This window comes from Oncorhynchus mykiss, chromosome 13 (genome assembly GCF_013265735.2).
Source record: "Oncorhynchus mykiss isolate Arlee chromosome 13, USDA_OmykA_1.1, whole genome shotgun sequence".
Taxonomy (NCBI): Eukaryota; Metazoa; Chordata; class Actinopteri; order Salmoniformes; family Salmonidae; genus Oncorhynchus; species Oncorhynchus mykiss.
The window spans coordinates 43,676,968-43,703,116 of record NC_048577.1 but is presented as its reverse complement, the minus strand read 5'-3'; the positions used below and the strand labels follow the sequence as shown (position 1 = coordinate 43,703,116).

The following is a 26,149-nucleotide window of genomic DNA, read 5'->3' as shown; positions in this document are numbered from 1 at the left end:
ACCTTCAGGATGTTAAAGCTTTGAACCCAATGAAATTCTACTTTCTGCCTGGCAGACAGAAGGCTCCATAAATCATTCTGTTATAACACTGGTTCACACCAACACGATGGGAGAGGTGCTTATGGTATAATATGACACTAAAGCTATGAAACTGGTTCAAACACTATACACTTTTTCCCCCTCATGTCTTTATTGAGAAGTGTCTTTCAAAAGAAACAGATAAACCTTTTTTCCCCCAATTTGTTCTGGCTTAAAATAATAATAAAGGCTTCAAATATGTAATTAGTCATTTACAAAATGGTCATTTATGTTTAACATTTAATAATCAAGGCATCAACAAGTGTGCATATTCAAATTGAATGAACCCTGAACCACTGAATTAAAACCAACGCTCTAACACTCAATAAAACGTCAATAAAAGATGAATTACCCTTCTGTAAATCATGCTAATATTATTCAGCCATTTGAAATGCATTGAAATGAAGGTGACACGAGATGTCAAAGAGACCTTTTTGAGTTAAGTATTTTGTACATGGTACAGAAAACATAACTGAATAGCCAGAATTATACATAGCAATATTATAGTATGTCAAGCACACATTTGGGCTGTCTTTCTAAAAAAAAGGGCCTTTGCTCCAAGTCTGACAAACCTAATTCCACACATTATCGTACACCACTTAAAGTAGATTGATATGTCAAATATAAAATGGTGGGTTATTGGACAAGGTTATATTGGTCAAGTTAACAGGGTCTTTTGCTGGTCATATATATAGGGGGAATGCTGAGGCAACATGGCATGGTACAATCTAATTCACTACAAACCTGCTACCAAAGAGTTAGTCACATAGTTATTTTTATACTAAACTAAGTGGATTGTAGTATCTCTATGACAGTGGTGGTTTTGATGAAAAAAATTTGGTGTGATTGTCATTTAGGCTACCATTTAAAAATAATTCCCTCGCTTATGCTGTGCTTTGTTTTACATATCCTGGTCCAATACTGTACAATCATGAAAGACACATGTTTTTACCGACTTGTGTGCAGTCGTCCACCTGTGTGCCAGTAAACCAGCTGAAATGACAGTGGTTAATTCTAGCTAGAGGGCTGTTTGATTCTAATGGCTGTTCCAGGGAAGTAGCTTAACATAATTATGGTAATCTCCTGCTATTTGTTTTCGAGTGCCTATGCACACTCAGACGCCTATGCAATAAAAATGCACTATTATCTGCAATTGATGTTAAAAACGAATCCAAGGCTTGATGTGCGGTATATTCATATGGAGGAGGTGATGGATTTGCTTGGCCCTGCAGCTTGCCATAGAGGGGTAAGGCAGAGTAGTGGGGTCCACTGCTGGTGTCTGGGGTTAGGAGGACAGGGGTAAGGTTTGGGCTGTAGGGAGCGCGTCTACTCTGGTTGGGGAGCTGCTGGCGTCTCGTTGGCATTGGCGTCCGTGGTTTTGTTTTCCACCTCATCGTCGGATAGGAGGTCGAGCGATGTTCCCTCCACCTGCAGCTGACGCCTGCCCGAGCGGCTGGAGGAGAAACTGATGGGGCCTCCACGCCTTCAGGGGACAGAGAGGTATTAGTAACGAGGACCATCAATTTGGCCAATATACACAACTGTTTGTGTGTGTGTGGGGGGGGGGCTCTAAATACCTGAGGCGGCTCTTGAGTGTGTTGACCTCACGGCTGAGACCCTCGCTGCTCTCAGTGGCATCGTCCAGCTCCCTCTGCAGCTTCCTGCGGTAGGCGTTGGCACGTGTGGACTCCTCCTCAAGCTGCCTCTTCAGCTGTTTCATACGAGAGTTGGCCTTCTCACTCTGACCCAGCCAGGTGTCACAACAGACATCAACAATGATGAACAGTCAATACTAATACTTACAATACTCAGCATTCCTATGGTCCAGTGGTTACTGGAATTAACCTACTGTAGGAAAGACTCCAATCCTAAATCTTCACACCTATCCAATCCTGTCCCACCTTTACAAGTTGTACTGAATTGGATAGAAATCCTTCTTTAGCTGTGGAACATCTTAAAAATGGACTATGCAGAATTCACCTAATTTCTGTTTGTGCCAAAACAAGCAGTCATTGTGTAGAGAATCCATAACCAAAAATCTATATATTTTCAGCTGTTGTACAAAACCGAAAGTAAAAGACGCAAAAACTAAACTAAAAGCATAGAAATGGAGCACTTAGAACGGATCTATCGCTTCTTAGACTTGTTTTCAATGAGAATTAAATATCTATAACTCAAATTTCTATGTTAATTTGGTTAAGTCTCCCAAAAAGTGACATATTGTAGCTTTAATATCTGGGACGTCCAAACTTACGTGACAAGCTCCTCACCTGTTCCTTGTGCTGGTCGGAATGGCGGCGCTCGTCCTCCACCTGCATGCACACCTCCTTCAGCTTCTTCTCTGTCCATCTCACAAGCTTATTGGCCGCTGCTCGCTCCCTGATAGGAGGACAGAGGAATGAGGTCATAGGACAGTTAGAGCACCACAGGAACCGCACTGTAACAAAGGCTGTCAGTCATAGATCTTCAAGTACATCTCTTAAGATTGCTTTTGACTCATTACATTAATCACGTTAAGATTTAGATCACATTCAAGAACCTCTCTTCCAACGGGCTTAGCTTGTTCTAAGGCTCATGGCTCAAGGCTCATGAACTCCTCCTGAGTCTTGGTCTCCTATTTCACCTTGTCTAATAAGGTATGGAGTTGTTATAAGAGAGTTGCTGTGTTTCTACCTTAGCCTCCTGCTCCAGCTGCTCCTCCAGCTGCAGTATCTTGGCCTCCAGGGCGGTGATGGAGGCCTTGAACTGGCTCTTCACGGAACCCTCCAGCTCGCCCAGCTTGGCCCTCAAGTCCTTGTTCTGCCTCTCCAGCTGCTGGCGCGCATTTTCACTCTTCTGGGCCATGCTGCGCTCTGCCACAAGCTCCAGGGTCAGGGTGTCCACCTGGGGGAGGAGAGGGGGAAGAGAGAGGTGGAGAGAGGAAAACAGGGAATGAAGGAGAGAGGGGAACGTGAGAGAGAGATAAGGGTACTTTTATGGTAGGGCTGAATAATGGATTGTTCCATGGTGGTAGTAGGATCTGCAATCTACTCTGCGAGAACAAATGATGCTTGCATTTATGTCATGATCTGTTGACAGTTGTGACTGGTGTGGTAGTGACCAACTGGGTTTACAGAACAGCAAATATACAACAAATGCACTAACGTTAGTATTTTTGTTTAGTTTACAGTCACTAGGCAGAGTGGCAACTTTTCAATGAGGTACGGTCAGAGATTAATAGATCCTTTTGTGTTAAGGTGCTCCTAACAGTATACGCTGATGAAGACAGCTTGTCGGTCGGAAAGGTTGGATATTAGGTTATTAAATTATTGAGTCTGCGCTAGAGTGTGCAGCTCTCCCTTTCTTTTTCAAAGGTCCTCCTAACAACCATTGCAAAGCTACATTCGATCTGTATCAGATGAGCGTAAACTGAAGTGAAATAGGCATTTTACTTTCCATAATAAAATGTTTCTCTTAAGTATCTTAAAAAGATAGAAGCTAATAAATATGTTTTATGTTTACTGTATATTGTATAGGCTGTAAATGTGTCTTTATGTTTGTCTATTGCTGGCAGCACCAATTCATCGAATTCGTCAAATTCTGTGAATGTGTGAATGTAGGCCACTTGGCTAATAAAAGTTGTTTTGATTCTGATAGACAGTAACATTACTTTGAATGTCCTAGCCTCTTCCCATATCCCATACAATCACGCGTCAGTGGCCCAGGGAGCGTGGGAGAAAGATAACCCAATGTTTTATCAATAGAAAACAGGTGTATTGGCAAGAACCTAGTTATTTTGTATATTTTATGAAATAGGAATAACTCTGAATACATGATAAATTCATTTTGTAAATAATTTTTCAACATTTTGGTGTGTGTGATTTGTTGGCTATTTACGCTGGTAACGCGTAGACAGGCGCATCATAATTTGGTTTATGACATCACAATGTGAAATAGGCAACATATTTTGATGTTCTGCAAACTAAGGCACAGTCTACAAATACACTGAAATGGGATGTTTGTGTTGCTGTAAAAAGGTATGTGTCAATTCTGGGCTAGAATTTGTCTAATTCTGTTACAATTTAGAGTATATTCTATTATTTTCAGCTATTACTAGTTGTTTCATTGTCTATTTATGTGTGCCAAATAGCAGGATTTGGGACAGAGGGTATAACTGTATGGTTACAATGGTTTTATTTTTATAAACATGTATTTTTGCTATTTGTTAACCTATGATACAGAATTCAATATGATTGGGCAACGAGTTCTTTATTTTATGGTCAGATCATGTGGTTTGGGTGTGACATTTGCTGCTAGTTCAAATATAACATATATAATGTTTCTCCAAACAGAAAAAGAAGTGCAGAGTTCGCCTCGGGATTGGGAGCCGCTGTCCATCGCCGTTCCCAATCCCACCCAAACTGACGTCATTGGATGCCAGCATGGTAACTGCGTCAGTTTGGAAAAACCGGGAGAAGAAGAACGTAAAGGATCACCACCAACTTGATTCTTCCTTTGTCTCTTCTTTCCATTTGAAACCGTCTACAACATCTCTGACGCCCCTCGACCCCTTGTCTGGCCGAACACCAATCGGCACTCCATCCCCCTCACCCCCTGGATCCCCTGCCAGATCCCCTTCCACTCTCTCCAAGATCTTCGGCCTCTCTTCCCTCTCCTCTCTAAACATGTCATCTCTCTCTTCTTCTTCTTCTTCAGTGGAAGGATCACAGACCTCCTCCCCTTTTAGTGCTTCTTCTGTTTCCCTGGCAGTCTCAACTCAGTTATCCTCCTCTGGAACTCCCCCCAGTCCTGCCTGCCCTTCCTCCACAACTCACGTCTCCTCCCCTGCCCCCCAGTCCTCCTCTCCAAACCCCCTGCACCGCCATGGAGAGACCAACAAAGACAGTGAGACTGCCAGGTACTGCAGCCTGATATCACATTTCATGCCAACCTACACCATTAAATTGAAATGAAAAAGCCAATATAATATAGCTAACCTAATGCATATGTCTGTGTGTCTTTACAGAGATCTTATGAGCTCTGAGGTCAAAGAGGTGGGGGCAGTTGTTCCACAGACAAAGAGAATGGTACCCCTATTTGCTGGCATTGCAGGTCTGTAAACGGGTGCCATTTTTTGGTGCTACTTGTCTCAATTCATCTTTGACAAAGCTTCTCTCTTACCGCTCTCCGTCTCTCGGTCTCTCTCTGCAGAGGCCTCCATTGACCTGAAGGCTTCCTCTGTCTCCTTGGAGAGGTAAGTACTGTAGACAATAGCCACCTTCATCTCACTCAACTCTACATAAGAGTGGTCACTCACACCATGACATGGTAAGGAATATATGTATGCCTGTACATTAAAACAGTGTTCAAACAGACCGATTGGTGTTGAGCCACTGCTACTGAGGCCTCTACCCTGTCTCTCTTCCTCCAGGCCATTGGTCAGGTCTCGGGAAGCCATGGCTCGCCTTCCCAACCTGTTCAGCAAGAGTAGCACCCAGCTGGGGGAGCAGAGCTGCACAGGCGAGGGCGAAGACAACACCAAGCTCCTCGGGTAAACACACACACATCTACACACACACACACATACACCTACTCTTATCTCTGAGCTCTGCTTTTTGTTTTAAATACAAATCCATTACAAATCCATTCATTAGTTTACCTTTGGTCCACAGTTCAGATACTAGTGTGTAACTGATGGCTTCTTTCCCACAGGTTGCCTAATATTGGCAACACCTGCTTCATGAACTCTGCTCTGCAGTGCCTGCTGGGGCTGCCAGCATTTTGCAGAGACATCCTGAGACAGCAGAATATCTGGAGTTCCTCCCCCTCCTCTAAACTGCTATGGTATACAGCCTCGCTCTCACCCTCCTGTCCCACCTGTACACACACTGACCCACCCACCTAGACGCTTATAGTTACAGTACACAAGTTCCGCCTCAATGTATGTGTCAGTGGAAGCTGCTGAGGGGAGGACGGCTCGTAATGATGTCTGAAATGGAGCAAATGTAATGTCATCAAACACATGGAAACCATATGTTTGATGTATTTGATAGCATTCCACTGATTCCGAACCAGCCATTACCACGAACCCTTCCTCCCCAATTAAGGTGCCATCAACCTCCTGTGGTATGTATGTATGTATGTATGTATGTATGTTTGTATGTATCCATCCATCTATCTATCTATCTATCTATCTATCTATCTATCTATCTATCTATCTATCTATCTATCTATCTATCTATCTATCTATCTGTATGTATGTATGTATGTATGTATGTATGTATGTATGTATGTATGTATGTATGTATGTATGTATGTATGTATGTATGTATGTATGTATGTATGTATGTATGTATGTTTTTATGTATGTATGTATGTATGTATGTTTGTATGTATCTATCTATCTATCTATGTATGTATGGATGGATGGATGGATGAATGGATATATATTGTCCTTCGTACACTCTTAGTGTCTCATATGATTTTTAAGATAAAACCACACCCAACTCAGCTTCTGATTAACACCAGAGATGATTTCCTGTCACAGTCAGGAATCAGTTGAATCATATTTGATCAGAAGTTAAAGTAGAAGCACAGAGCTAATCTGTGGCCAAGGTGAGAGAGTGAAACCTGAATGCATGCTCTTTGTCTCCCTCCACAGCTGCTTTGCCGAGTTACATCAGGCCAGGCTTTCTGGAGGCACTGTTAATGCTAAGAACAAGGAAAATAAGAAAATCCTTCAAACAGTCAAGCGCTGTCTTTCCGTTGTCAATGAGGACTATGAGGACGACAATGAACAGGTAAGATATTATTTGCTAAAAGACTCACTTAACAATAAACCTGGGACACGGGACAGTGTTTTTCCCCAGCTCTGTTTCAGTTGTAGTTGTTGATGTATTTTCTGCTTCTTTCCCATTCTTCTCTTAGGATGCCCATGAATGTGTGTTGCTCCTCCTCTTTCAGCTGAAGGAGGAGGGTATGGCATTAAAGGGCTCACCAGAGCCATACACCTGCCCCGTGAAGCAGTTAGAATTCAAGCTGAAGACTTCCCGTACCTGCACCAGGTAACAGCTGTCATTTGTATACGGTGTACCTTGATGTCATCATCACATTTGTGAGGAGGTTTAATGTCAGCATAATATGCAGGATACAGAGGTAAAGCATTAAGATAGTGTGTAGAGGATCAAAAGGTTTGTGTTGGATAGCTGATGCATTTCTCTCCGTACTTCTGAAGCTGTGGAGTTATAGTGTATGGTCAGGAGGATTACAATCACTTGTCCCTGAGCCTGAGCCATTACCTGCCACACAGCCTGGACCTCTACTTTAAGGTCAGCACTTAGCTTAAACCAAGAGTTAGTATGTCAAGGAACACTATCATTAATGTCATAATGTTCATAATTGTATTGCTATCCTTTGTCACCTAGCCATCTGCGTTAGAGTGTGCATGCAGGGTGTGCTCAGGCAGCATGGCATCTGTGACTATGCACTTCCTCACGCTGCCCCGGTGAGTCCCCCCATCATCATCTCAGATTACAATTGACAGTCCTGATCTAACTCACCAAACTGGGTTATTGAATTGAGTACAAGACTGATTCCTTTGTCTGTGTGAATGCCTACCTGGTCGTCCGTCCGTCCGTCCGCCCGCCCGCCCGCCCGCCCGCCCGCCCGCCCGTCCGTCTGTCTGTCTGTCTGTCTGTCTGTCTGTCTGTCTGTCTGCCCTGCCTGCCTGTCTGTCTCTGAGCAGGGTCCTAATGCTTCATATCAAGCGATTTACTGCAGGCGACTGGGAGCCAAAGAAGGTGGATGATCCCATGTCCATCCCTGCAGAAATAACCCTCCCAGCCGTATGTGGGAAGACAGCCCATGTCCAGTATGGAGCCAGGTTGGTTTACACTCTGTTTGGGGACATTGCACATTGAGTAGCCAACACACACCATGATTTTCACACACTTGATATTTATTTTCAATGCCATCAATTTACACAGGGCAAGCTCCCTGGGGAAAAACAACATGGACAACAAACCTGCAAACTCCCCGAAAGGCACCCTTGATAGACCAGGTAGGACATTGTGTTACTCACATCATGCATAATACCCTCTCATGAAACAGGACTGTTGAGGAAAGCAAGTCGGAAGCTGAAGTTAAGAGTATATTTGTTGATAGGTTTCCACTTCACTTTCTGGTTTGTATTTACACTATATTTGATATACCCCCACCAGCTTCAAATTCCTCTGACCAGCTAGAGAAACCAGCTGACAGTGAGGAAAAGCAGCAGGCAGCCGCTGTGGTGAGGAGAGAGAGAGAGAGAGAGAGAGAGAGAGAGAGAGAGAGAGAGAGAGAGAGAGAGAGAGAGAGAAATAGAACAGATAACAGATAATTAGATCCAGTTGAGATAGTTGAGATAGTGGGCGGATCAAGATAAGGCAGTTATAGAAGGCACCCCTATCCTGTAGACAAAATAACAATCCTATTATTAAATGTGTTTCCTTACAGAGACACCAGCCAGAAAATATCTACAAATTGTCAAGTGTGATCTCACATCTGGGAGACAACATGTATACAGGTATGCAGGCATGCAGGTATGCAGGCACGCAGGTATGCAGGCACGCACACACAATTATGAAAGCTAAATGTACACTCTATTTTGTTTCCCTTGTTCCCTAGGCCACTACATCAGTGATGTTTTGGACAGCCGTGGCAGTGGGTGGCTCTGCCTGGATGACGCACATGTCTTGAGGACAGATGAGGCCACTGTGCTGAAGGCGATTGCACAGACTGCCTACATCCTGTTCTATGTCTGCAGGTAAGGCTCTAGGCCACAAATTTGAGAAGAATGTCACAAATGGAGTCAATGACGACAATCAGTCCCTTTCACCTGTAATCCCTCTGTATGTGTTATTTTTCAGACATTGTATGTACATGTAAGATCTCCCTGTCATTTCTCATTGAAGTGGAGCAGGTGAAGGAGACCAGGCCCCTCACTACCAGGAGAAGGATCAGGAGAACCCATCATTAAACTCAGGGAGATGCACAGCGCTCAGGGACCACCTGGAGTAGCACCTACCACACACCAAGAAACATCAGATTAATCGAATTAGGCTGCCCTACACCACCCTCAACTGCCTTAGACCACCATAAAGCTGCCCTAGACCACCATCAGGCTGCCCATCACCACCATCAAGCTGCCCTAGACCACCATCAGACTGCCCTACACCACCATCAAGCTGCCCTAGACCACCATCAAGCTGCCCTACACCACCATCAAGCTGCCCTAGACCTCCATCAAGCTGCCCTACACCACCATCAAGCTGCCCTACACCACCATCAAGCTGCCCTAAACCACCATCAACTGCCTTAGACCACCATCAAGCTGCCCTAGACCACCATCAATTCTCCCTACACCACCATCAGACTATCTTTCACCACCATCAAGCTGCCCTAGACCACCATCAGACTATCCGACATCACGCTGCCCTAGACCACCAGAACACCAGGCTGCCCTAGACCACCAGAAGACCAGGCTGCCCTAGACCACCTGGACATCAGGCTGCCCTAGACCACCAGGCTGCCCTAGACCACCAGAAGAAACAGCCTACACCACAAAGCATGTACCCACTCTAGGCCATCTACTGTATGTTTACAATTATATAAATATAAAACATCTCACCGACCGAGTGCAATTAATGTTCTTTTACTGTACATGGTAGTGAATAAATGTACCTACAGTGCATTCAGAAAGTATTCAGATCCCTTGACTTTTTCCTCATTTAGTTAAGTTACAGCCTTATTCTAAAATGGATTCATTTATTTTTTCTTCTTCTCATCAATCTACCCTAGAATGACAGCAAAAACAGGTTTTTAGATTTTTTTGCAAATTTATCAAGAAAACATAAAGCTAAACTATCACATTTACATAAGAATTCAGACCCTTTACTCAGTACTTTGTTGAAGCATCTTTGGCAGCGATTACAGCCTCAAGTTTTCTTGGGTATGACGCTATAAGCTTAGCACATCTGTATTTGGGGAGTTTCTCTCATTCTTCTCTGCAGATCCTCTCAAGCTCTGTCGGGTTGGATGGGGAGCATCGCTGCACAGCTATTTTCAGGTCTCCAGAGATGTTCAATCAGGTTCAAGTCCGGGCTCTGGCTGGGCCACTCAAGGACATTCAGAGACTTGTCCCCAAGCCACCCCTGCGTTGTCTTGGCTGTGTGCTAAGGGTCGTTGTCCTGTTGGAAGGTGAACCTTCGCCCCAGTCTGAGATCCTGAACGCTCTGGAGCTGGTTTTCATCAAGCATCTCTCTGTACTTTGTGCCGTTCATCTTTCCCTCGATTCTGACTAGTCTACCAGTCCCTGCTGCTGAAAAACATCCCCACAGCATGATGCTGCCATCACCATGCTTCACCGTAGAAATGGTGCCAGGTTTCCTCCAGACATGGCGAATGGCATTCAGGCCAAAGAGTTCAATCATCAGGTTCCTGATAGCTCAGTTTGGCCAGGCGGCCAGCTCTAGGAGTCTTTGGGGTTCCAAACTTCTTCCATTTAGGAATGATGGAGGACAATTCCTTCGACCTCAGGGTTTGGGTTTTGTTCTGACATGCACTGTGAACTGGGACCTTATATAGACCTTTCTTATACAGGCCTTTCTAATCGACCTGGCCGGGGTATCCTGGAAGGATATTGATCTCATCCCGTCAGTAGAGGATGCCTGGTTATTTTTTTTAAATGCCTTCCTACCCATCTTAAATAAGCATGCCCAATTCAAGAAATTTAGAACCAGGAACATATATAGCCCTTGGTTCTCCCCAGACCTGACTGCCCTTAACCAACACAAAAACATACTATGGCATTCTGCATTAGCATCGAACAGCCCCCGTGATATGCAGCTGTTCAGGGAAGCTAGAAACCAGTATACACAGGCAGTTAGAAAAGCCAAGGCTAGCTTTTTCAAGCAGAAATTTGCTTCCTGCAACACTAACTCAAAAAGTTCTGGGACACTGTAAAGTCCATGGAGAATAAGAACACCTCCTCCCAGCTGCCCACTGCACTGAAGATAGGAAATACTGTCACCACTGATAAATCCACTATAATTGAGAATTTCAATAAGCATTTTTCTACGGCTGGCCATGCTTTCCACCTGGTTACTTTCCACCTGGCTCAACAGCACTGCACCCCCCACAGCAACTCGCCCAAGCCTTCCCCATTTCTCCTTCTCCCAAATCCAGTCAGCTGATGTTCTAAAAGAGCTGCAAAATCTGGACCCCTACACATCAGCCGGGCTAGACAATCTGGACCCCTTCTTTCTAAAATGATCTGCCGAAATTGTTGCCACCCCTATTACTAGCCTGTTCAACCTCTCTTTCGTGTCGTCTGAGATTCCCAAAGATTGGAAAGCAGCTGCGGTCATCCCCCTCTTCAAAGGGGGGGACACTCTTGACCCAAACTGCTACAGACCTATATCTATCCTACCCTGCCTTTCTAAGGTCTTCGAAAGCCATGTCAACAAACAGATTACCGACCATTTCGAATCTCACCATACCTTCTCTGCTATGCAATCTGGTTTCAGAGCTGGTCATGGGTGCACCTCAGCCACGCTCAAGGTCCTAAACGATATCTTAACCTCCATCGATAAGAAACATTACTGTGCAGCCGTATTCATTGATCTGGCCAAGGCTTTCGAATCTGTCAATCACCACATCCTCATCGGCAGACTCGACAGCCTTGGTTTCTCAAATGATTGTCTTGCCTGGTTCACCAACTACTTCTCTGATAGAGTTCAATGTGTCAAATCGGAGGGTCTGCTGTCCGGACCTCTGGCAGTCTCTATGGGGGTGCCACAGGGTTAAATTCTTGGACCGACTCTCTTCTCTGTATACATCAATGATGTCGCTCTTGCTGCTGCTCTTTCGGCAATGTCATTTACAAAATAGCCTCCAATACCCTACTCAACAAATTGGATGCAGTCTATCACAGTGCAATCCGTTTTGTCACCAAAGCCCCATATACTACCCACCATTGCGACCTGTACCCTCTCGTTGGCTGGCCCTCGCTTCATACTCGTCGCCAAACCCACTGGCTCCATGTCATCTACAAGACCCTGCTAGGTAAAGTCCCCCCTTATCTCAGCTCGCTGGTCACCATAGCATCACCCACCTGTAGCACGCGCTCCAGCGGGTATATCTCTAGGGTCACCCCCAAAACCAATTCTTTCTTTGGCCGCCTCTCCTTCCAGTTCTCCGCTGCCAATGACTGGAACGAACTACAAAAATCTCTGAAACTGGAAACACTTATCTCCCTCACTAGCTTTAAGCACCAACTGTCAGAGCAGCTCACAGATTACTGCACCTGTACATAGCCCACCTATAATTTAGCCCAAACAACTACTATTTCCCTACTGTATTTATGTTATTTATTTATTTTGCTCCTTTGCACCCCATTATTTTTATTTCTACTTTTCACATTCTTCCACTGCAAATCTACCATTCCAGTGTTTTACTTGCTATATTGTATTTACTTTGACACCATGGCCTTTTTTTGCCTTTACCTCCCTTATCTCACCTCATTTGCTCACATCGTATATAGACTTGTTTATACTGTATTATTGACTGTATGTTTGTTTTACTCCATGTGTAAGTCTGTGTTGTTGTATGTGTCGAACTGCTTTGCTTTATCTTGGCCAGGTCGCAATTGTAAATGAGAACTTGTTCTCAACTTGCCTACCTGGTTAAATAAAGGTGAAATCAAAAATAAATAAAATAAATAGACAGGTGTGTTCCGTTCCAAACCTTGTACAATCATGTACAAGTATTTCTTTTTTTTATTTTGTATAAATTTGCTACAATGTCTAAAAACCTGTCTTCACTTTGTCATTATGGGGTATTGTGTGTAGATTGATGATTTTTTATATCCATTTTGAATAAGGCTGTAACATAACAACATGTGGAAAAAGTCAAGGGGTGTGAATACGATCTGAATGCACTGTATAAGAGGCAATCTCTATCATTCATTCATGTTGGGTAAAAAGAGGAAAAAGTTAATATTACAACAATATTGTGTGTCTGTGCACAGTCTATCTACGCACTCCCTCAGGGTTTTAATGTAACCACAAATACAATGAAGTAATGGAACAATGAATGGCAATGTAACATAGACCATACATCACATATCAGTTTGGAGACAGTCTTGACCCACAACTACTGTGGGAAAGACTAAGAGGACATCAATGTGTTGCACAAGAAATATAGAAGAAAAACAATATTTTTCTATAATGGATATGTTTATTGGTCTTTTACAACAACAACAAAAAAAGTCTAGAAATACAAGAAATAAAAGGAGATAATGAATACCTGGTCGTCAACAGCCAGTCCACTAATAATAACAACCTTCAGGATGTTAAAGCTTTGAACCCAATGAAATTCTACTTTCTGCCTGGCAGACAGAAGGCTCCATAAATCATTATGTTATAACACTGGTTCACACCAACACGATGGGAGAGGTGCTTATGGTATAATATGACACTAAAGCTATGAAACTGGTTCAAACACTATACACTTTTTTCCCCCTCATGTCTTTATTGAGAAGTGTCTTTCAAAAGAAACAGATAAACCTTTTTTTCCCCCAATTTGTTCTGGCTTAAAATAATAATAAAGGCCTCAAATATGTAATTAGTCATTTACAAAATGGTCATTTATGTTTAACATTTAATAATCAAGGCATCAACAAGTGTGCATATTCAAATTGAATGATTGCTCTACCCTGAACCACTGAATTAAAACCAACGCTCTAACACTCAATAAAACGTCAATAAAAGATGAATTACCCTTCTGTAAATCATGCTAATATTATTCAGCCATTTGAAATGCATTGAAATGAAGGTGACACGAGATGTCAAAGAGACCTTTTTGAGTTAAGTATTTTGTACATGGTACAGAAAACATAACTGAATAGCCAGAATTATACATAGCAATATTATAGTATGTCAAGCACACATTTGGGCTGTCTTTCTAAAAAAAAGGGCCTTTGCTCCAAGTCTGACAAACCTAATTCCACACATTATCGTACACCACTTAAAGTAGATTGATATGTCAAATATAAAATGGTGGGTTATTGGACAAGGTTATATTGGTCAAGTTAACAGGGTCTTTTGCTGGTCATATATATAGGGGGAATGCTGAGGCAACATGGCGTGGTACAATCTAATTCACTACAAACCTGCTACCAAAGAGTTAGTCACATAGTTATTTTTATACTAAACTAAGTGGATTGCAGTATCTCTATGACAGTGGTGGTTTTGATGAAAAAAATTTGGTGTGATCGTCATTTCATTTAGGCTACCATTTAAAAATAATTCCCTCGCTTATGCTGTGCTTTGTTTTACATATCCTGGTCCAATACTGTACAATCATGAAAGACACATGTTTTTACCGACTTGTGTGCAGTCGTCCACCTGTGTGCCAGTAAACCAGCTGAAATGACAGTGGTTAATTCTAGCTAGAGGGCTGTTTGATTCTAATGGCTGTTCCAGGGAAGTAGCTTAACATAATTATGGTAAACTCCTGCTATTTGTTTTCGAGTGCCTATGCACACTCAGACGCCTATGCAATAAAAATGCACTATTATCTGCAATTGATGTTAAAAACGAATCCAAGGCTTGATGTGCGGTATATTCATATGGAGGAGGTGATGGATTTGCTTGGCCCTGCAGCTTGCCATAGAGGGGTAAGGCAGAGTAGTGGGGTCCACTGCTGGTGTCTGGGGTTAGGAGGACAGGGGTACGGTTTGGGCTGTAGGGAGCGCGTCTACTCTGGTTGGGGAGCTGCTGGCGTCTCGTTGGCATTGGCGTCCGTGGTTTTGTTTTCCACCTCATCGTCGGATAGGAGGTCGAGCGATGTTCCCTCCACCTGCAGCTGACGCCTGCCCGAGCGGCTGGAGGAGAAACTGATGGGGCCTCCACGCCTTCAGGGGACAGAGGGGGCCAGGAGAGGTATTAGTAACGAGGACCATCAATTTGGCCAATATACACAACTGTTTGTGTGTGTGGGGGGGGGGGGCTCTAAATACCTGAGGCGGCTCTTGAGTGTGTTGACCTCACGGCTGAGACCCTCCCTGCTCTCAGTGGCATCGTCCAGCTCCCTCTGCAGCTTCCTGCGGTAGGCGTTGGCACGTGCTCCTCAAGCTGCCTCTTCAGCTGTTTCATACGAGAGTTGGCCTTCTCACTCTGACCCAGCCAGGTGTCACAACAGACATCAACAATGATGAACAGTCAATACTAATACTTACAATACTCAGCATTCCTATGGTCCAGTGGTTACTGGAATTAACCTACTGTAGGAAAGACTCCAATCCTAAATCTTCACACCTATCCAATCCTGTCCCACCTTTACAAGTTGTACTGAATTGGATAGAAATCCTTCTTTAGCTGTGGAACATCTTAAAAATGGACTATGCAGAATTCACCTAATTTCTGTTTGTGCTAAAACAAGCAGTCATTGTGTAGAGAATCCATAACCAAAAATCTATATATTTTCAGCTGTTGTACAAAACCGAAAGTAAAAGACGCAAAAACTAAACTAAAAGCATAGAAATGGAGCACTTAGAACGGATCTATCGCTTCTTAGACTTGTTTTCAATGAGAATTAAATATCTATAACTCAAATTTCTATGTTAATTTGGTTAAGTCTCCCAAAAAAGTGACATATTGTAGCTTTAATATGTGGGACGTCCAAACTTCCGTGACAAGCTCCTCACCTGTTCCTTGTACTGGTCGGAATGGCGGCGCTCGTCCTCCACCTGCATGCACACCTCCTTCAGCTTCTTCTCTGTCCATCTCACAAGCTTATTGGCCGCTGCTCGCTCCCTGATAGGAGGACAGAGGAATGAGGTCATAGGACAGTTAGAGCACCACAGGAACCGCACTGTAACAAAGGCTGTCAGTCATAGATCTTCAAGTACATCTCTTAAGATTGCTTTTGACTCATTACATTAATCACGTTAAGATTTAGATCACATTCAAGAACCTCTCTTCCAACGGGCTTAGCTTGTTCTAAGGCCGTCATGAACTCCTCCTGAGTCTTGGTCTCCTATTTCACCTTGTCTAATAAGGTATGGAGTTGTTATAAGAGAGTTGCTGTGTTTCTACCTTAGCCTCCTGCTCCAGCTGCTCCTCCAGCTGCAGTATCTTGGCCTCCAGGGCGGTGATGGAGGCCTTGAACTGGCTCTTCACGGAACCCTCCAGCTCGCCCAGCTTGGCCCTCAAGTCCTTGTTCTGCCTCTCCAGCTGCTGGCGCGCATTTTCACTCTTCTGGGCCATGCTGCGCTCTGCCACAAGCTCCAGGGTCAGGGTGTCCACCTGGGGGAGGAGAGGGGGAAGAGAGAGGTGGAGAGAGGAAAACAGGGAATGAAGGAGAGAGGGGAACGTGAGAGAGAGATAAGGGTACTTTTTATGGTAGGGCTGAATAATGGATTGTTCCATGGTGGTAGTAGGATCTACAATCTACTCTGCGAGAACAAATGATGCTTGCATTTATGTCATGATCTGTTGACAGTTGTGACTGGTGTGGTAGTGACCAACTGGGTTTACAGAACAGCAAATATACAACAAATGCACTAACGTTAGTATTTTTGTTTAGTTTACAGTCACTAGGCAGAGTGGCAACTTTTCAATGAGGTACGGTCAGAGATTAATAGATCCTTTTGTGTTAAGGTGCTCCTAACAGTATACGCTGATGAAGACAGCTTGTCGGTCGGAAAGGTTGGACATTAGGTTATTAAATTATTGAGTCTGCGCTAGAGTGTGCAGCTCTCCCTTTCTTTTTCAAAGGTCCTCCTAACAACCATTGCAAAGCTACATTCGATCTGTATCAGATGAGCGTAAACTGAAGTGAAATAGGCATTTTACTTTCCATAATAAAATGTTTCTCTTAAGTATCTTAAAAAGATAGAAGCTAATAAATATGTTTTATGTTTACTGTATATTGTATAGGCTGTAAATGTGTCTTTATGTTTGTCTATTGCTGGCAGCACCAATTCATCGAGTCAAATTCTGTGAATGTGTGAATGTAGGCCACTTGGCTAATAAAAGTTGTTTTGATTCTGATAGACAGTAACATTACTTTGAATGTCCTAGCCTCTTCCCATATCCCATACAATCACGCATCAGTGGCCCAGGGAGCGTGGGAGAAAGATAATCCAATGTTTTCTCAATAAAAAACAGGTGTATTGGCAAGAACCTAGTTATTTTGTATATTTTATGAAATAGGAATAACTCTGAATACATGCTAAATTCATTTAGTAAATTATTTTTCAACATTTTGGTGTGTGTGATTTGTTGGCTATTTACGCTGGTAACGCGTAGACAGGCGCATCATAATTTGGTTTATGACATCACAATGTGAAATAGGCAACATATTTTGATGTTCTGCAAACTAAGGCACAGTCTACAAATACACTGAAATGGGATGTTTGTGTTGCTGTAAAAAGGTATGTGTCAATTCTGGGCTAGAATTTGTCTAATTCTGTTACAATTTAGAGTATATTCTATTCTTTTCAGCTATTACTAGTTGTTTCATTGTCTATTTATGTGTGCCAAATAGCAGGATTTGGGACAGAGGGTATAACTGTATGGTTACAATGGTTTTATTTTTATAAACATGTATTTTTGCTATTTGTTAGCCTATGATACAGAATTCAATATGATTGGGCAACGAGTTCTTTATTTTATGGTCAGATCACGTGGTTTGGGTGTGACATTTGCTGCTAGTTCAAATATAACATATATAATGTTTCTCCAAACAGAAAAAGAAGTGCAGAGTTCACCTCGGGATTGGGAGCCGCTGTCCATCGCCGTTCCCAATCCCACCCAAACTGACGTCATTGGATGCCAGCATGGTAACTGCGTCAGTTTGGAAAAACCGGGAGAAGAAGAACGTAAAGGATCACCACCAACTTGATTCTTCCTTTGTCTCTTCTTTCCATTTGAAACCGTCTACAACATCTCTGACGCCCCTCGACCCCTTGTCTGGCCGAACACCAATCGGCACTCCATCCCCCTCACCCCCTGGATCCCCTGCCAGATCCCCTTCCACTCTCTCCAAGTTCTTCGGCCTCTCTTCCCTCTCCTCTCTAAACATGTCATCTCTCTCTTCTTCTTCTTCTTCTTCAGTGGAAGGATCACAGACCTCCTCCCCTTTTAGTGTTTCTTCTGTTTCCCTGGCAGTCTCAACTCAGTTATCCTCCTCTGGAACTCCCCCCAGTCCTGCCTGCCCTTCCTCCACAACTCACGTCTCCTCCCCTGCCCCCCAGTCCTCCTCTCCAAACCCCCTGCACCGCCATGGAGAGACCAACAAAGACAGTGAGACTGCCAGGTACTGCAGCCTGATATCAAATTTCATGCCAACCAACACCATTAAATTGAAATGAAAAAGCCAATATAATATAGCTAACCTAATGCATATGTCTGTGTGTCTTTACAGAGATCTTATGAGCTCTGAGGTCAAAGAGGTGGGGGCAGTTGTTCCACAGACAAAGAGAATGGTACCCCTATTTGCTGGCATTGCAGGTCTGTAAACGGGTGCCATTTTTTGGTGCTACTTGTCTCAATTCATCTTTGACAAAGCTTCTCTCTTACCGCTCTCCGTCTCTCGGTCTCTCTCTGCAGAGGCCTCCATTGACCTGAAGGCTTCCTCTGTCTCCTTGGAGAGGTAAGTACTGTAGACAATAGCCACCTTCATCTCACTCAACTCTACATAAGAGTGGTCACTCACACCATGACATGGTAAGGAATATATGTATGCCTGTACATTAAAACAGTGTTCAAACAGACCGATTGGTGTTGAGCCACTGCTACTGAGGCCTCTACCCTGTCTCTCTTCCTCCAGGCCATTGGTCAGGTCTCGGGAAGCCATGGCTCGCCTTCCCAACCTGTTCAGCAAGAGTAGCACCCAGCTGGGGGAGCAGAGCTGCACAGGCGAGGGCGAAGACAACACCAAGCTCCTCGGGTAAACACACACACATCTACACACACACACATACACCTACTCTTATCTCTGAGCTCTGCTTTTTGTTTTAAATACAAATCCATTACAAATCCATTCATTAGTTTACCTTTGGTCCACAGTTCAGATATTAGTGTGTAACTGATGGCTTCTTTCCCACAGGTTGCCTAATATTGGCAACACCTGCTTCATGAACTCTGCTCTGCAGTGCCTGCTGGGGCTGCCAGCATTTTGCAGAGACATCCTGAGACAGCAGAATATCTGGAGTTCCTCCCCCTCCTCTAAACTGCTATGGTATACAGCCTCGCTCTCACCCTCCTGTCCCACCTGTACACACACTGACCCAAACACCTAGACGCTTATAGTTACAGTACACAAGTTCCGCCTCAATGTATGTGTCAGTGGAAGCTGCTGAGGGGAGGACGGCTCGTAATGATGTCTGAAATGGAGCAAATGGAATGGCATCAAACACATGGAAACAATATGTTTGATGTATTTGATAGCATTCCACTGATTCCGAACCAGCCATTACCACGAACCCTTCCTCCCCAATTAAGGTGCCATCAACCTCCTGTGGTATGTATGTATGTATCTATCTATCTATCTATCTATCTATCTATCTATCTATCTATCTATCTATCTATCTATCTATCTATCTATCTATCTATCTATCTATCTATCTATCTATCTATCTATCTCTCTGTATGTATGTATGTATGTATGTATGTATGTATGTATGTATGTATGTATGTATGTATGTATGTATGTTTGTATGTATCTATCTATCTATCTATCTATGTATGTATGGATGGATGGATGGATGAATGGATATATATTGTCCTTCGTACACTCTTAGTGTCTCATATGATTTTTAAGATAAAACCACACCCAACTCAGCTTCTGATTAACACCAGAGATGATTTCCTGTCACAGTCAGGAATCAGTTGAATCATATTTGATCAGAAGTTAAAGTAGAAGCACAGAGCTAATCTGTGGCCAAGGTGAGAGAGTGAAACCTGAATGCATGCTCTTTGTCTCCGTCCACAGCTGCATTGCCGAGTTACATCAGGCCAGGCTTTCTGGAGGCACTGTTAATGCTAAGAACAAGGAAAATAAGAAAATCCTTCAAACAGTCAAGCGCTGTCTTTCCGTTGTCAATGAGGACTATGAGGACGACAATGAACAGGTAAGATATTATTTGCTAAAAGACTCACTTAACAATAAACCTGGGACACGTGACAGTGTTTTTCCCCAGCTCTGTTTCAGTTGTAGTTGTTGATGTATTTTCTGCTTCTTTCCCATTCTTCTCTTAGGATGCCCATGAATGTGTGTTGCTTCTCCTCTTTCAGCTGAAGGAGGAGGGTATGGCATTAAAGGGCTCACCAGAGCCATACACCTGCCCTGTGAAGCAGTTAGAATTCAAGCTGAAGACTTCCCGTACCTGCACCAGGTAACAGCTGTCATTTGTATACGGTGTACCTTGATGTCATCATCACATTTGTGAGGAGGTTTAATGTCAGCATAATATGCAGGATACAGAGGTAAAGCATTAAGATAGTGTGTAGAGGATCAAAAGGTTTGTGTTGGATAGCTGATGCATTTCTCTCCGTACTTCTGAAGCTGTGGAGTTATAGTGTATGGTCAGGAGGATTACAATCACTTGTCCCTGAGCCTGAGCCATTACCTGCCACACAGCCTGGACCTCTACTTTAAGGTCAGCACTTAGCTTAAACCAAGAGTTAGTATGTCAAGGAACACTATCATTAATGTCATAATGTTCATAATTGTATTGCTATCCTTTGTCACCTAGCCATCTGCGTTAGAGTGTGCATGCAGGGTGTGCTCAGGCAGCATGGCATCTGTGACTATGCACTTCCTCACGCTGCCCCGGTGAGTCCCCCCATCATCATCTCAGATTACAATTGACAGTCCTGATCTAACTCACCAAACTGGGTTATTGAATTGAGTACAAGACTGATTCCTTTGTCTGTGTGAATGCCTACCTGGTCGTCCGTCCGTCCGCCCGCCCGCCCGCCCGCCCGCCCGCCCGCCCGTCTGTCTGTCTGTCTGTCTGTCTGTCTGTCTGTCTGTCTGTCTGCCCTGCCTGCCTGTCTGTCTCTGAGCAGGGTCCTAATGCTTCATATCAAGCGATTTACTGCAGGCGACTGGGAGCCAAAGAAGGTGGATGATCCCATGTCCATCCCTGCAGAAATAACCCTCCCAGCCGTATGTGGGAAGACAGCCCATGTCCAGTATGGAGCCAGGTTGGTTTACACTCTGTTTGGGGACATTGCACATTGAGTAGCCAACACACACCATGATTTTCACACACTAGATATTTATTTTCAATGCCATCAATTTACACAGGGCAAGCTCCCTGGGGAAAAACAACATGGACAACAAACCTGCAAACTCCCCGAAAGGCACCCTTGATAGACCAGGTAGGACATTGTGTTACTGACATCATGCATAATACCCTCTCATGAAACAGGACTGTTGAGGAAAGCAAGTCGGAAGCTGAAGTTAAGAGTATATTTGTTGATAGGTTTCCACTTCACTTTCTGGTTTGTATTTACACTATATTTGATATACCCCCACCAGCTTCAAATTCCTCTGACCAGCTAGAGAAACCAGCTGACAGTGAGGAAAAGCAGCAGGCAGCCGCTGTGGTGAGGAGAGAGAGAGAGAGAGAGAGAGAGAGAGAGAGAGAGAGAGAGAGAGAGAGAGAGAGAGAGAGAGGGAGAAATAGAACAGATAACAGATAATTAGATCCAGTTGAGATAGTTGAGATAGTGGGCGGATCAAGATAAGGCAGTTATAGAAGGCACCCCTATCCTGTAGACAAAATAACAATCCTATTATTAAATGTGTTTCCTTACAGAGACACCAGCCAGACAATATCTACAAATTGTCAAGTGTGATCTCACATCTGGGAGACAACATGTATACAGGTATGCAGGCATGCAGGTATGCAGGCACGCAGGTATGCAGGCACGCACACACAATTATGAAAGCTAAATGTACACTCAATTTTGTTTCCCTTGTTCCCTAGGCCACTACATCAGTGATGTTTTGGACAGCCGTGGCAGTGGGTGGCTCTGCCTGGATGACGCACATGTCTTGAGGACAGATGAGGCCACTGTGCTGAAGGCGATTGCACAGACTGCCTACATCCTGTTCTATGTCTGCAGGTAAGGCTCTAGGCCACAAATTTGAGAAGAATGTCACAAATGGAGTCAATGACGACAATCAGTCCCTTTCACCTGTAATCCCTCTGTATGTGTTATTTTTCAGACATTGTATGTACATGTAAGATCTCCCTGTCATTTCTCATTGAAGTGGAGCAGGTGAAGGAGACCAGGCCCCTCACTACCAGGAGAAGGATCAGGAGAACCCATCATTAAACTCAGGGAGATGCACAGCGCTCAGGGACCACCTGGAGTAGCACCTACCACACACCAAGAAACATCAGATTAATCGAATTAGGCTGCCCTACACCACCCTCAACTGCCTTAGACCACCATAAAGCTGCCCTAGACCACCATCAGGCTGCCCATCACCACCATCAAGCTGCCCTAGACCACCATCAGACTGCCCTACACCACCATCAAGCTGCCCTAGACCACCATCAAGCTGCCCTACACCACCATCAAGCTGCCCTAGACCTCCATCAAGCTGCCCTACACCACCATCAAGCTGCCCTACACCACCATCAAGCTGCCCTAAACCACCATCAACTGCCTTAGACCACCATCAAGCTGCCCTAGACCACCATCAATTCTCCCTACACCACCATCAGACTATCTTTCACCACCATCAAGCTGCCCTAGACCACCATCAGACTATCCTAGACCATTAGGACATCACGCTGCCCTAAACCACCTAGACACCAAGCTGCCCTAGACCACCAGAACACCAGGCTGCCCTAGACCACCAGAAGACCAGGCTGCCCTAGACCACCTGGACATCAGGCTGCCCTAAACCACCTAGACACCAAGCTGCCCTAGACCACCAGAACACCAGGCTGCCCTAGACCACCTGGACATCAGGCTGCCCTAGACCACCAGGCTGCCCTAGACCACCAGAAGAAACAGCCTACACCACAAAGCATGCACGCACTCTAGGCCATCTACTGTATGTTTACAATTATATAAATATAAAACATCTCACCGACCTAGTGCAATTAATGTTATTTTACTGTACATGGTAGTGAATAAATGTACCTACAGTGCATTCAGAAAGTATTCAGATCCCTTGACTTTTTCCTCATTTAGTTAAGTTACAGCCTTATTCTAAAATGGATTAATTTATTTTTTCTTCTTCTCATCAATCTACCCCAGAATGACAGCAAAAACAGGTTTTTAGATTTTTTTGCAAATTTATCAAGAAAACATAAAGCTAAACTATCACATTTACATAAGAATTCAGACCCTTTACTCAGTACTTTGTTGAAGCATCTTTGGCAGCGATTACAGCCTCAAGTTTTCTTGGGTATGACGCTATAAGCTTAGCACATCTGTATTTGGGGAGTTTCTCTCATTCTTCTCTGCAGATCCTCTCAAGCTCTGTCGGGTTGGATGGGGAGCATCGCTGCACAGCTATTTTCAGGTCTCCAGAGATGTTCAATCAGGTTCAAGTCCGGGCTCTGGCTGGGCCACTCAAGGACATTCAGAGACTTGTCCCCAAGCCACCCCTGCGTTGTCTTGGCTGTGTGCTAAGGGTCGTTGTCCTGTTGGAAGGTGAACCTTCGCCCCAGTCTGAGATCCTGAACGCTCTGGAGCTGGTTTTCATCAAGCATCTCTCTGTACTTTGTGCCGTTCATCTTTCCCTCGATTCTGACTAGTCTACCAGTCCCTGCTGCTGAAAAACATCCCCACAGCATGATGCTGCCATCACCATGCTTCACCGTAGAAATGGTGCCAGGTTTCCTCCAGACATGGCGAATGGCATTCAGGCCAAAGAGTTCAATCATCAGGTTCCTGATAGCTCAGTTTGGCCAGGCGGCCAGCTCTAGGAGTCTTTGGGGTTCCAAACTTCTTCCATTTAGGAATGATGGAGGACAATTCCTTCGACCTCAGGGTTTGGGTTTTGTTCTGACATGCACTGTGAACTGGGACCTTATATAGACCTTTCTTATACAGGCCTTTCTAATCGACCTGGCCGGGGTATCCTGGAAGGATATTGATCTCATCCCGTCAGTAGAGGATGCCTGGTTATTTTTTTTAAATGCCTTCCTACCCATCTTAAATAAGCATGCCCAATTCAAGAAATTTAGAACCAGGAACATATATAGCCCTTGGTTCTCCCCAGACCTGACTGCCCTTAACCAACACAAAAACATACTATGGCATTCTGCATTAGCATCGACCAGCCCCCATGATATGCAGCTGTTCAGGGAAGCTAGAAACCAGTATACACAGGCAGTTAGAAAAGCCAAGGCTAGCTTTTTCAAGCAGAAATGTGCTTCCTGCAACACTAACTCAAAAAGTTCTGGGACACTGTAAAGTCCATGGAGAATAAGAACACCTCCTCCCAGCTGCCCACTGCACTGAAGATAGGAAATACTGTCACCACTGATAAATCCACTATAATTGAGAATTTCAATAAGCATTTTTCTACGGCTGGCCATGCTTTCCACCTGGTTACTTTCCACCTGGCTCAACAGCACTGCACCCCCCACAGCAACTCGCCCAAGCCTTCCCCATTTCTCCTTCTCCCAAATCCAGTCAGCTGATGTTCTAAAAGAGCTGCAAAATCTGGACCCCTACACATCAGCCGGGCTAGACAATCTGGACCCCTTCTTTCTAAAATGATCTGCCGAAATTGTTGCCACCCCTATTACTAGCCTGTTCAACCTCTCTTTCGTGTCGTCTGAGATTCCCAAAGATTGGAAAGCAGCTGCGGTCATCCCCCTCTTCAAAGGGGGGGACACTCTTGACCCAAACTGCTACAGACCTATATCTATCCTACCCTGCCTTTCTAAGGTCTTCGAAAGCCATGTCAACAAACAGATTACCGACCATTTCGAATCTCACCATACCTTCTCTGCTATGCAATCTGGTTTCAGAGCTGGTCATGGGTGCACCTCAGCCACGCTCAAGGTCCTAAACGATATCTTAACCTCCATCGATAAGAAACATTACTGTGCAGCCGTATTCATTGATCTGGCCAAGGCTTTCGAATCTGTCAATCACCACATCCTCATCGGCAGACTCGACAGCCTTGGTTTCTCAAATGATTGTCTTGCCTGGTTCACCAACTACTTCTCTGATAGAGTTCAATGTGTCAAATCGGAGGGTCTGCTGTCCGGACCTCTGGCAGTCTCTATGGGGGTGCCACAGGGTTAAATTCTTGGACCGACTCTCTTCTCTGTATACATCAATGATGTCGCTCTTGCTGCTGCTCTTTCGGCAATGTCATTTACAAAATAGCCTCCAATACCCTACTCAACAAATTGGATGCAGTCTATCACAGTGCAATCCGTTTTGTCACCAAAGCCCCATATACTACCCACCATTGCGACCTGTACCCTCTCGTTGGCTGGCCCTCGCTTCATACTCGTCGCCAAACCCACTGGCTCCATGTCATCTACAAGACCCTGCTAGGTAAAGTCCCCCCTTATCTCAGCTCGCTGGTCACCATAGCATCACCCACCTGTCGCTCCAGCGGGTATATCTCTAGGGTCACCCCCAAAACCAATTCTTTCTTTGGCCGCCTCTCCTTCCAGTTCTCCGCTGCCAATGACTGGAACGAACTACAAAAATCTCTGAAACTGGAAACACTTATCTCCCTCACTAGCTTTAAGCACCAACTGTCAGAGCAGCTCACAGATTACTGCACCTGTACATAGCCCACCTATAATTTAGCCCAAACAACTACTATTTTCCTACTGTATTTATGTTATTTATTTATTTTGCTCCTTTGCACCCCATTATTTTTATTTCTACTTTTCACATTCTTCCACTGCAAATCTACCATTCCAGTGTTTTACTTGCTATATTGTATTTACTTTGACACCATGGCCTTTTTTTGCCTTTACCTCCCTTATCTCACCTCATTTGCTCACATCGTATATAGACTTGTTTATACTGTATTATTGACT

The 26,149-nt window shown here is 44.2% G+C and overlaps 2 protein-coding genes and 1 long non-coding RNA gene across 4 annotated transcripts; 2 read left to right on the top strand and 1 right to left on the bottom strand.

Moving 5' to 3' along the window:
- Positions 1–369: 369 nt before the first annotated feature.
- LOC118938307 (myosin heavy chain, embryonic smooth muscle isoform-like) lies at positions 370–16,717 on the bottom strand. The gene is made up of 5 exons (XM_036941169.1): positions 16,666–16,717; positions 16,194–16,403; positions 15,803–15,910; positions 1,656–1,819; positions 370–1,561 (listed from the first exon to the last, which is right to left on the bottom strand). Exons 2-5 carry the CDS (start codon positions 16,362–16,364, stop codon positions 1,405–1,407), a joined length of 600 nt encoding a protein of 199 aa, XP_036797064.1. The 5' UTR covers positions 16,365–16,403; positions 16,666–16,717; the 3' UTR covers positions 370–1,404.
- On the top strand, positions 5,509–8,117 carry LOC118938308. Its single transcript, XR_005035558.1, has 6 exons — positions 5,509–5,608; positions 5,770–5,901; positions 6,719–7,385; positions 7,482–7,561; positions 7,802–7,939; positions 8,043–8,117. It is a non-coding gene; the product is annotated as an uncharacterized LOC118938308 (long non-coding RNA).
- A 3,399-nt stretch (positions 16,718–20,116) lies between the features above and the next one.
- Positions 20,117–22,685, top strand: LOC118938553 (ubiquitin carboxyl-terminal hydrolase 37-like). Of its 2 annotated transcripts, XR_005035766.1 has the most exons (8): positions 20,117–20,497; positions 20,668–20,761; positions 20,858–20,937; positions 21,174–21,311; positions 21,415–21,488; positions 21,929–21,998; positions 22,100–22,238; positions 22,387–22,685. XR_005035766.1 is itself a non-coding variant. In XM_036942623.1 (7 exons), exons 1-7 carry the CDS (start codon positions 20,412–20,414, stop codon positions 22,113–22,115), a joined length of 558 nt encoding a protein of 185 aa, XP_036798518.1. In that variant the 5' UTR covers positions 20,117–20,411; the 3' UTR covers positions 22,116–22,375. The 2 variants fall into 2 exon arrangements, 1 of the variants encoding a protein (XP_036798518.1); XM_036942623.1 differs by lacking the exon at positions 22,387–22,685 and having other exon boundaries at positions 22,100–22,375.
- The last annotated feature ends 3,464 nt before the right edge of the window (positions 22,686–26,149 follow it).

Coding starts and splice junctions, on each gene's coding strand:
- LOC118938307 (XM_036941169.1), bottom strand. CDS start 16,364: ATGGCCCAGAAGAGTGAAAATGCGCGCCAGCAGCTGGAGAGGCAGAAC. Junction 15,911..16,193: donor AGCTGGAGCAGGAGGCTAAG/GTAGAAACACAG, acceptor CCTCCTATCAGG/GAGCGAGCAGCGGCCAATAA. Junction 1,562..1,655: donor ACACTCAAGAGCCGCCTCAG/GTATTTAGAGCC, acceptor TGTCCCCTGAAG/GCGTGGAGGCCCCATCAGTT.
- LOC118938553 (XM_036942623.1), top strand. CDS start 20,412: ATGGCATTAAAGGGCTCACCAGAGCCATACACCTGCCCTGTGAAGCAG. Junction 20,498..20,667: donor ACTTCCCGTACCTGCACCAG/GTAACAGCTGTC, acceptor GTACTTCTGAAG/CTGTGGAGTTATAGTGTATG. Junction 21,312..21,414: donor CATGTCCAGTATGGAGCCAG/GTTGGTTTACAC, acceptor CAATTTACACAG/GGCAAGCTCCCTGGGGAAAA.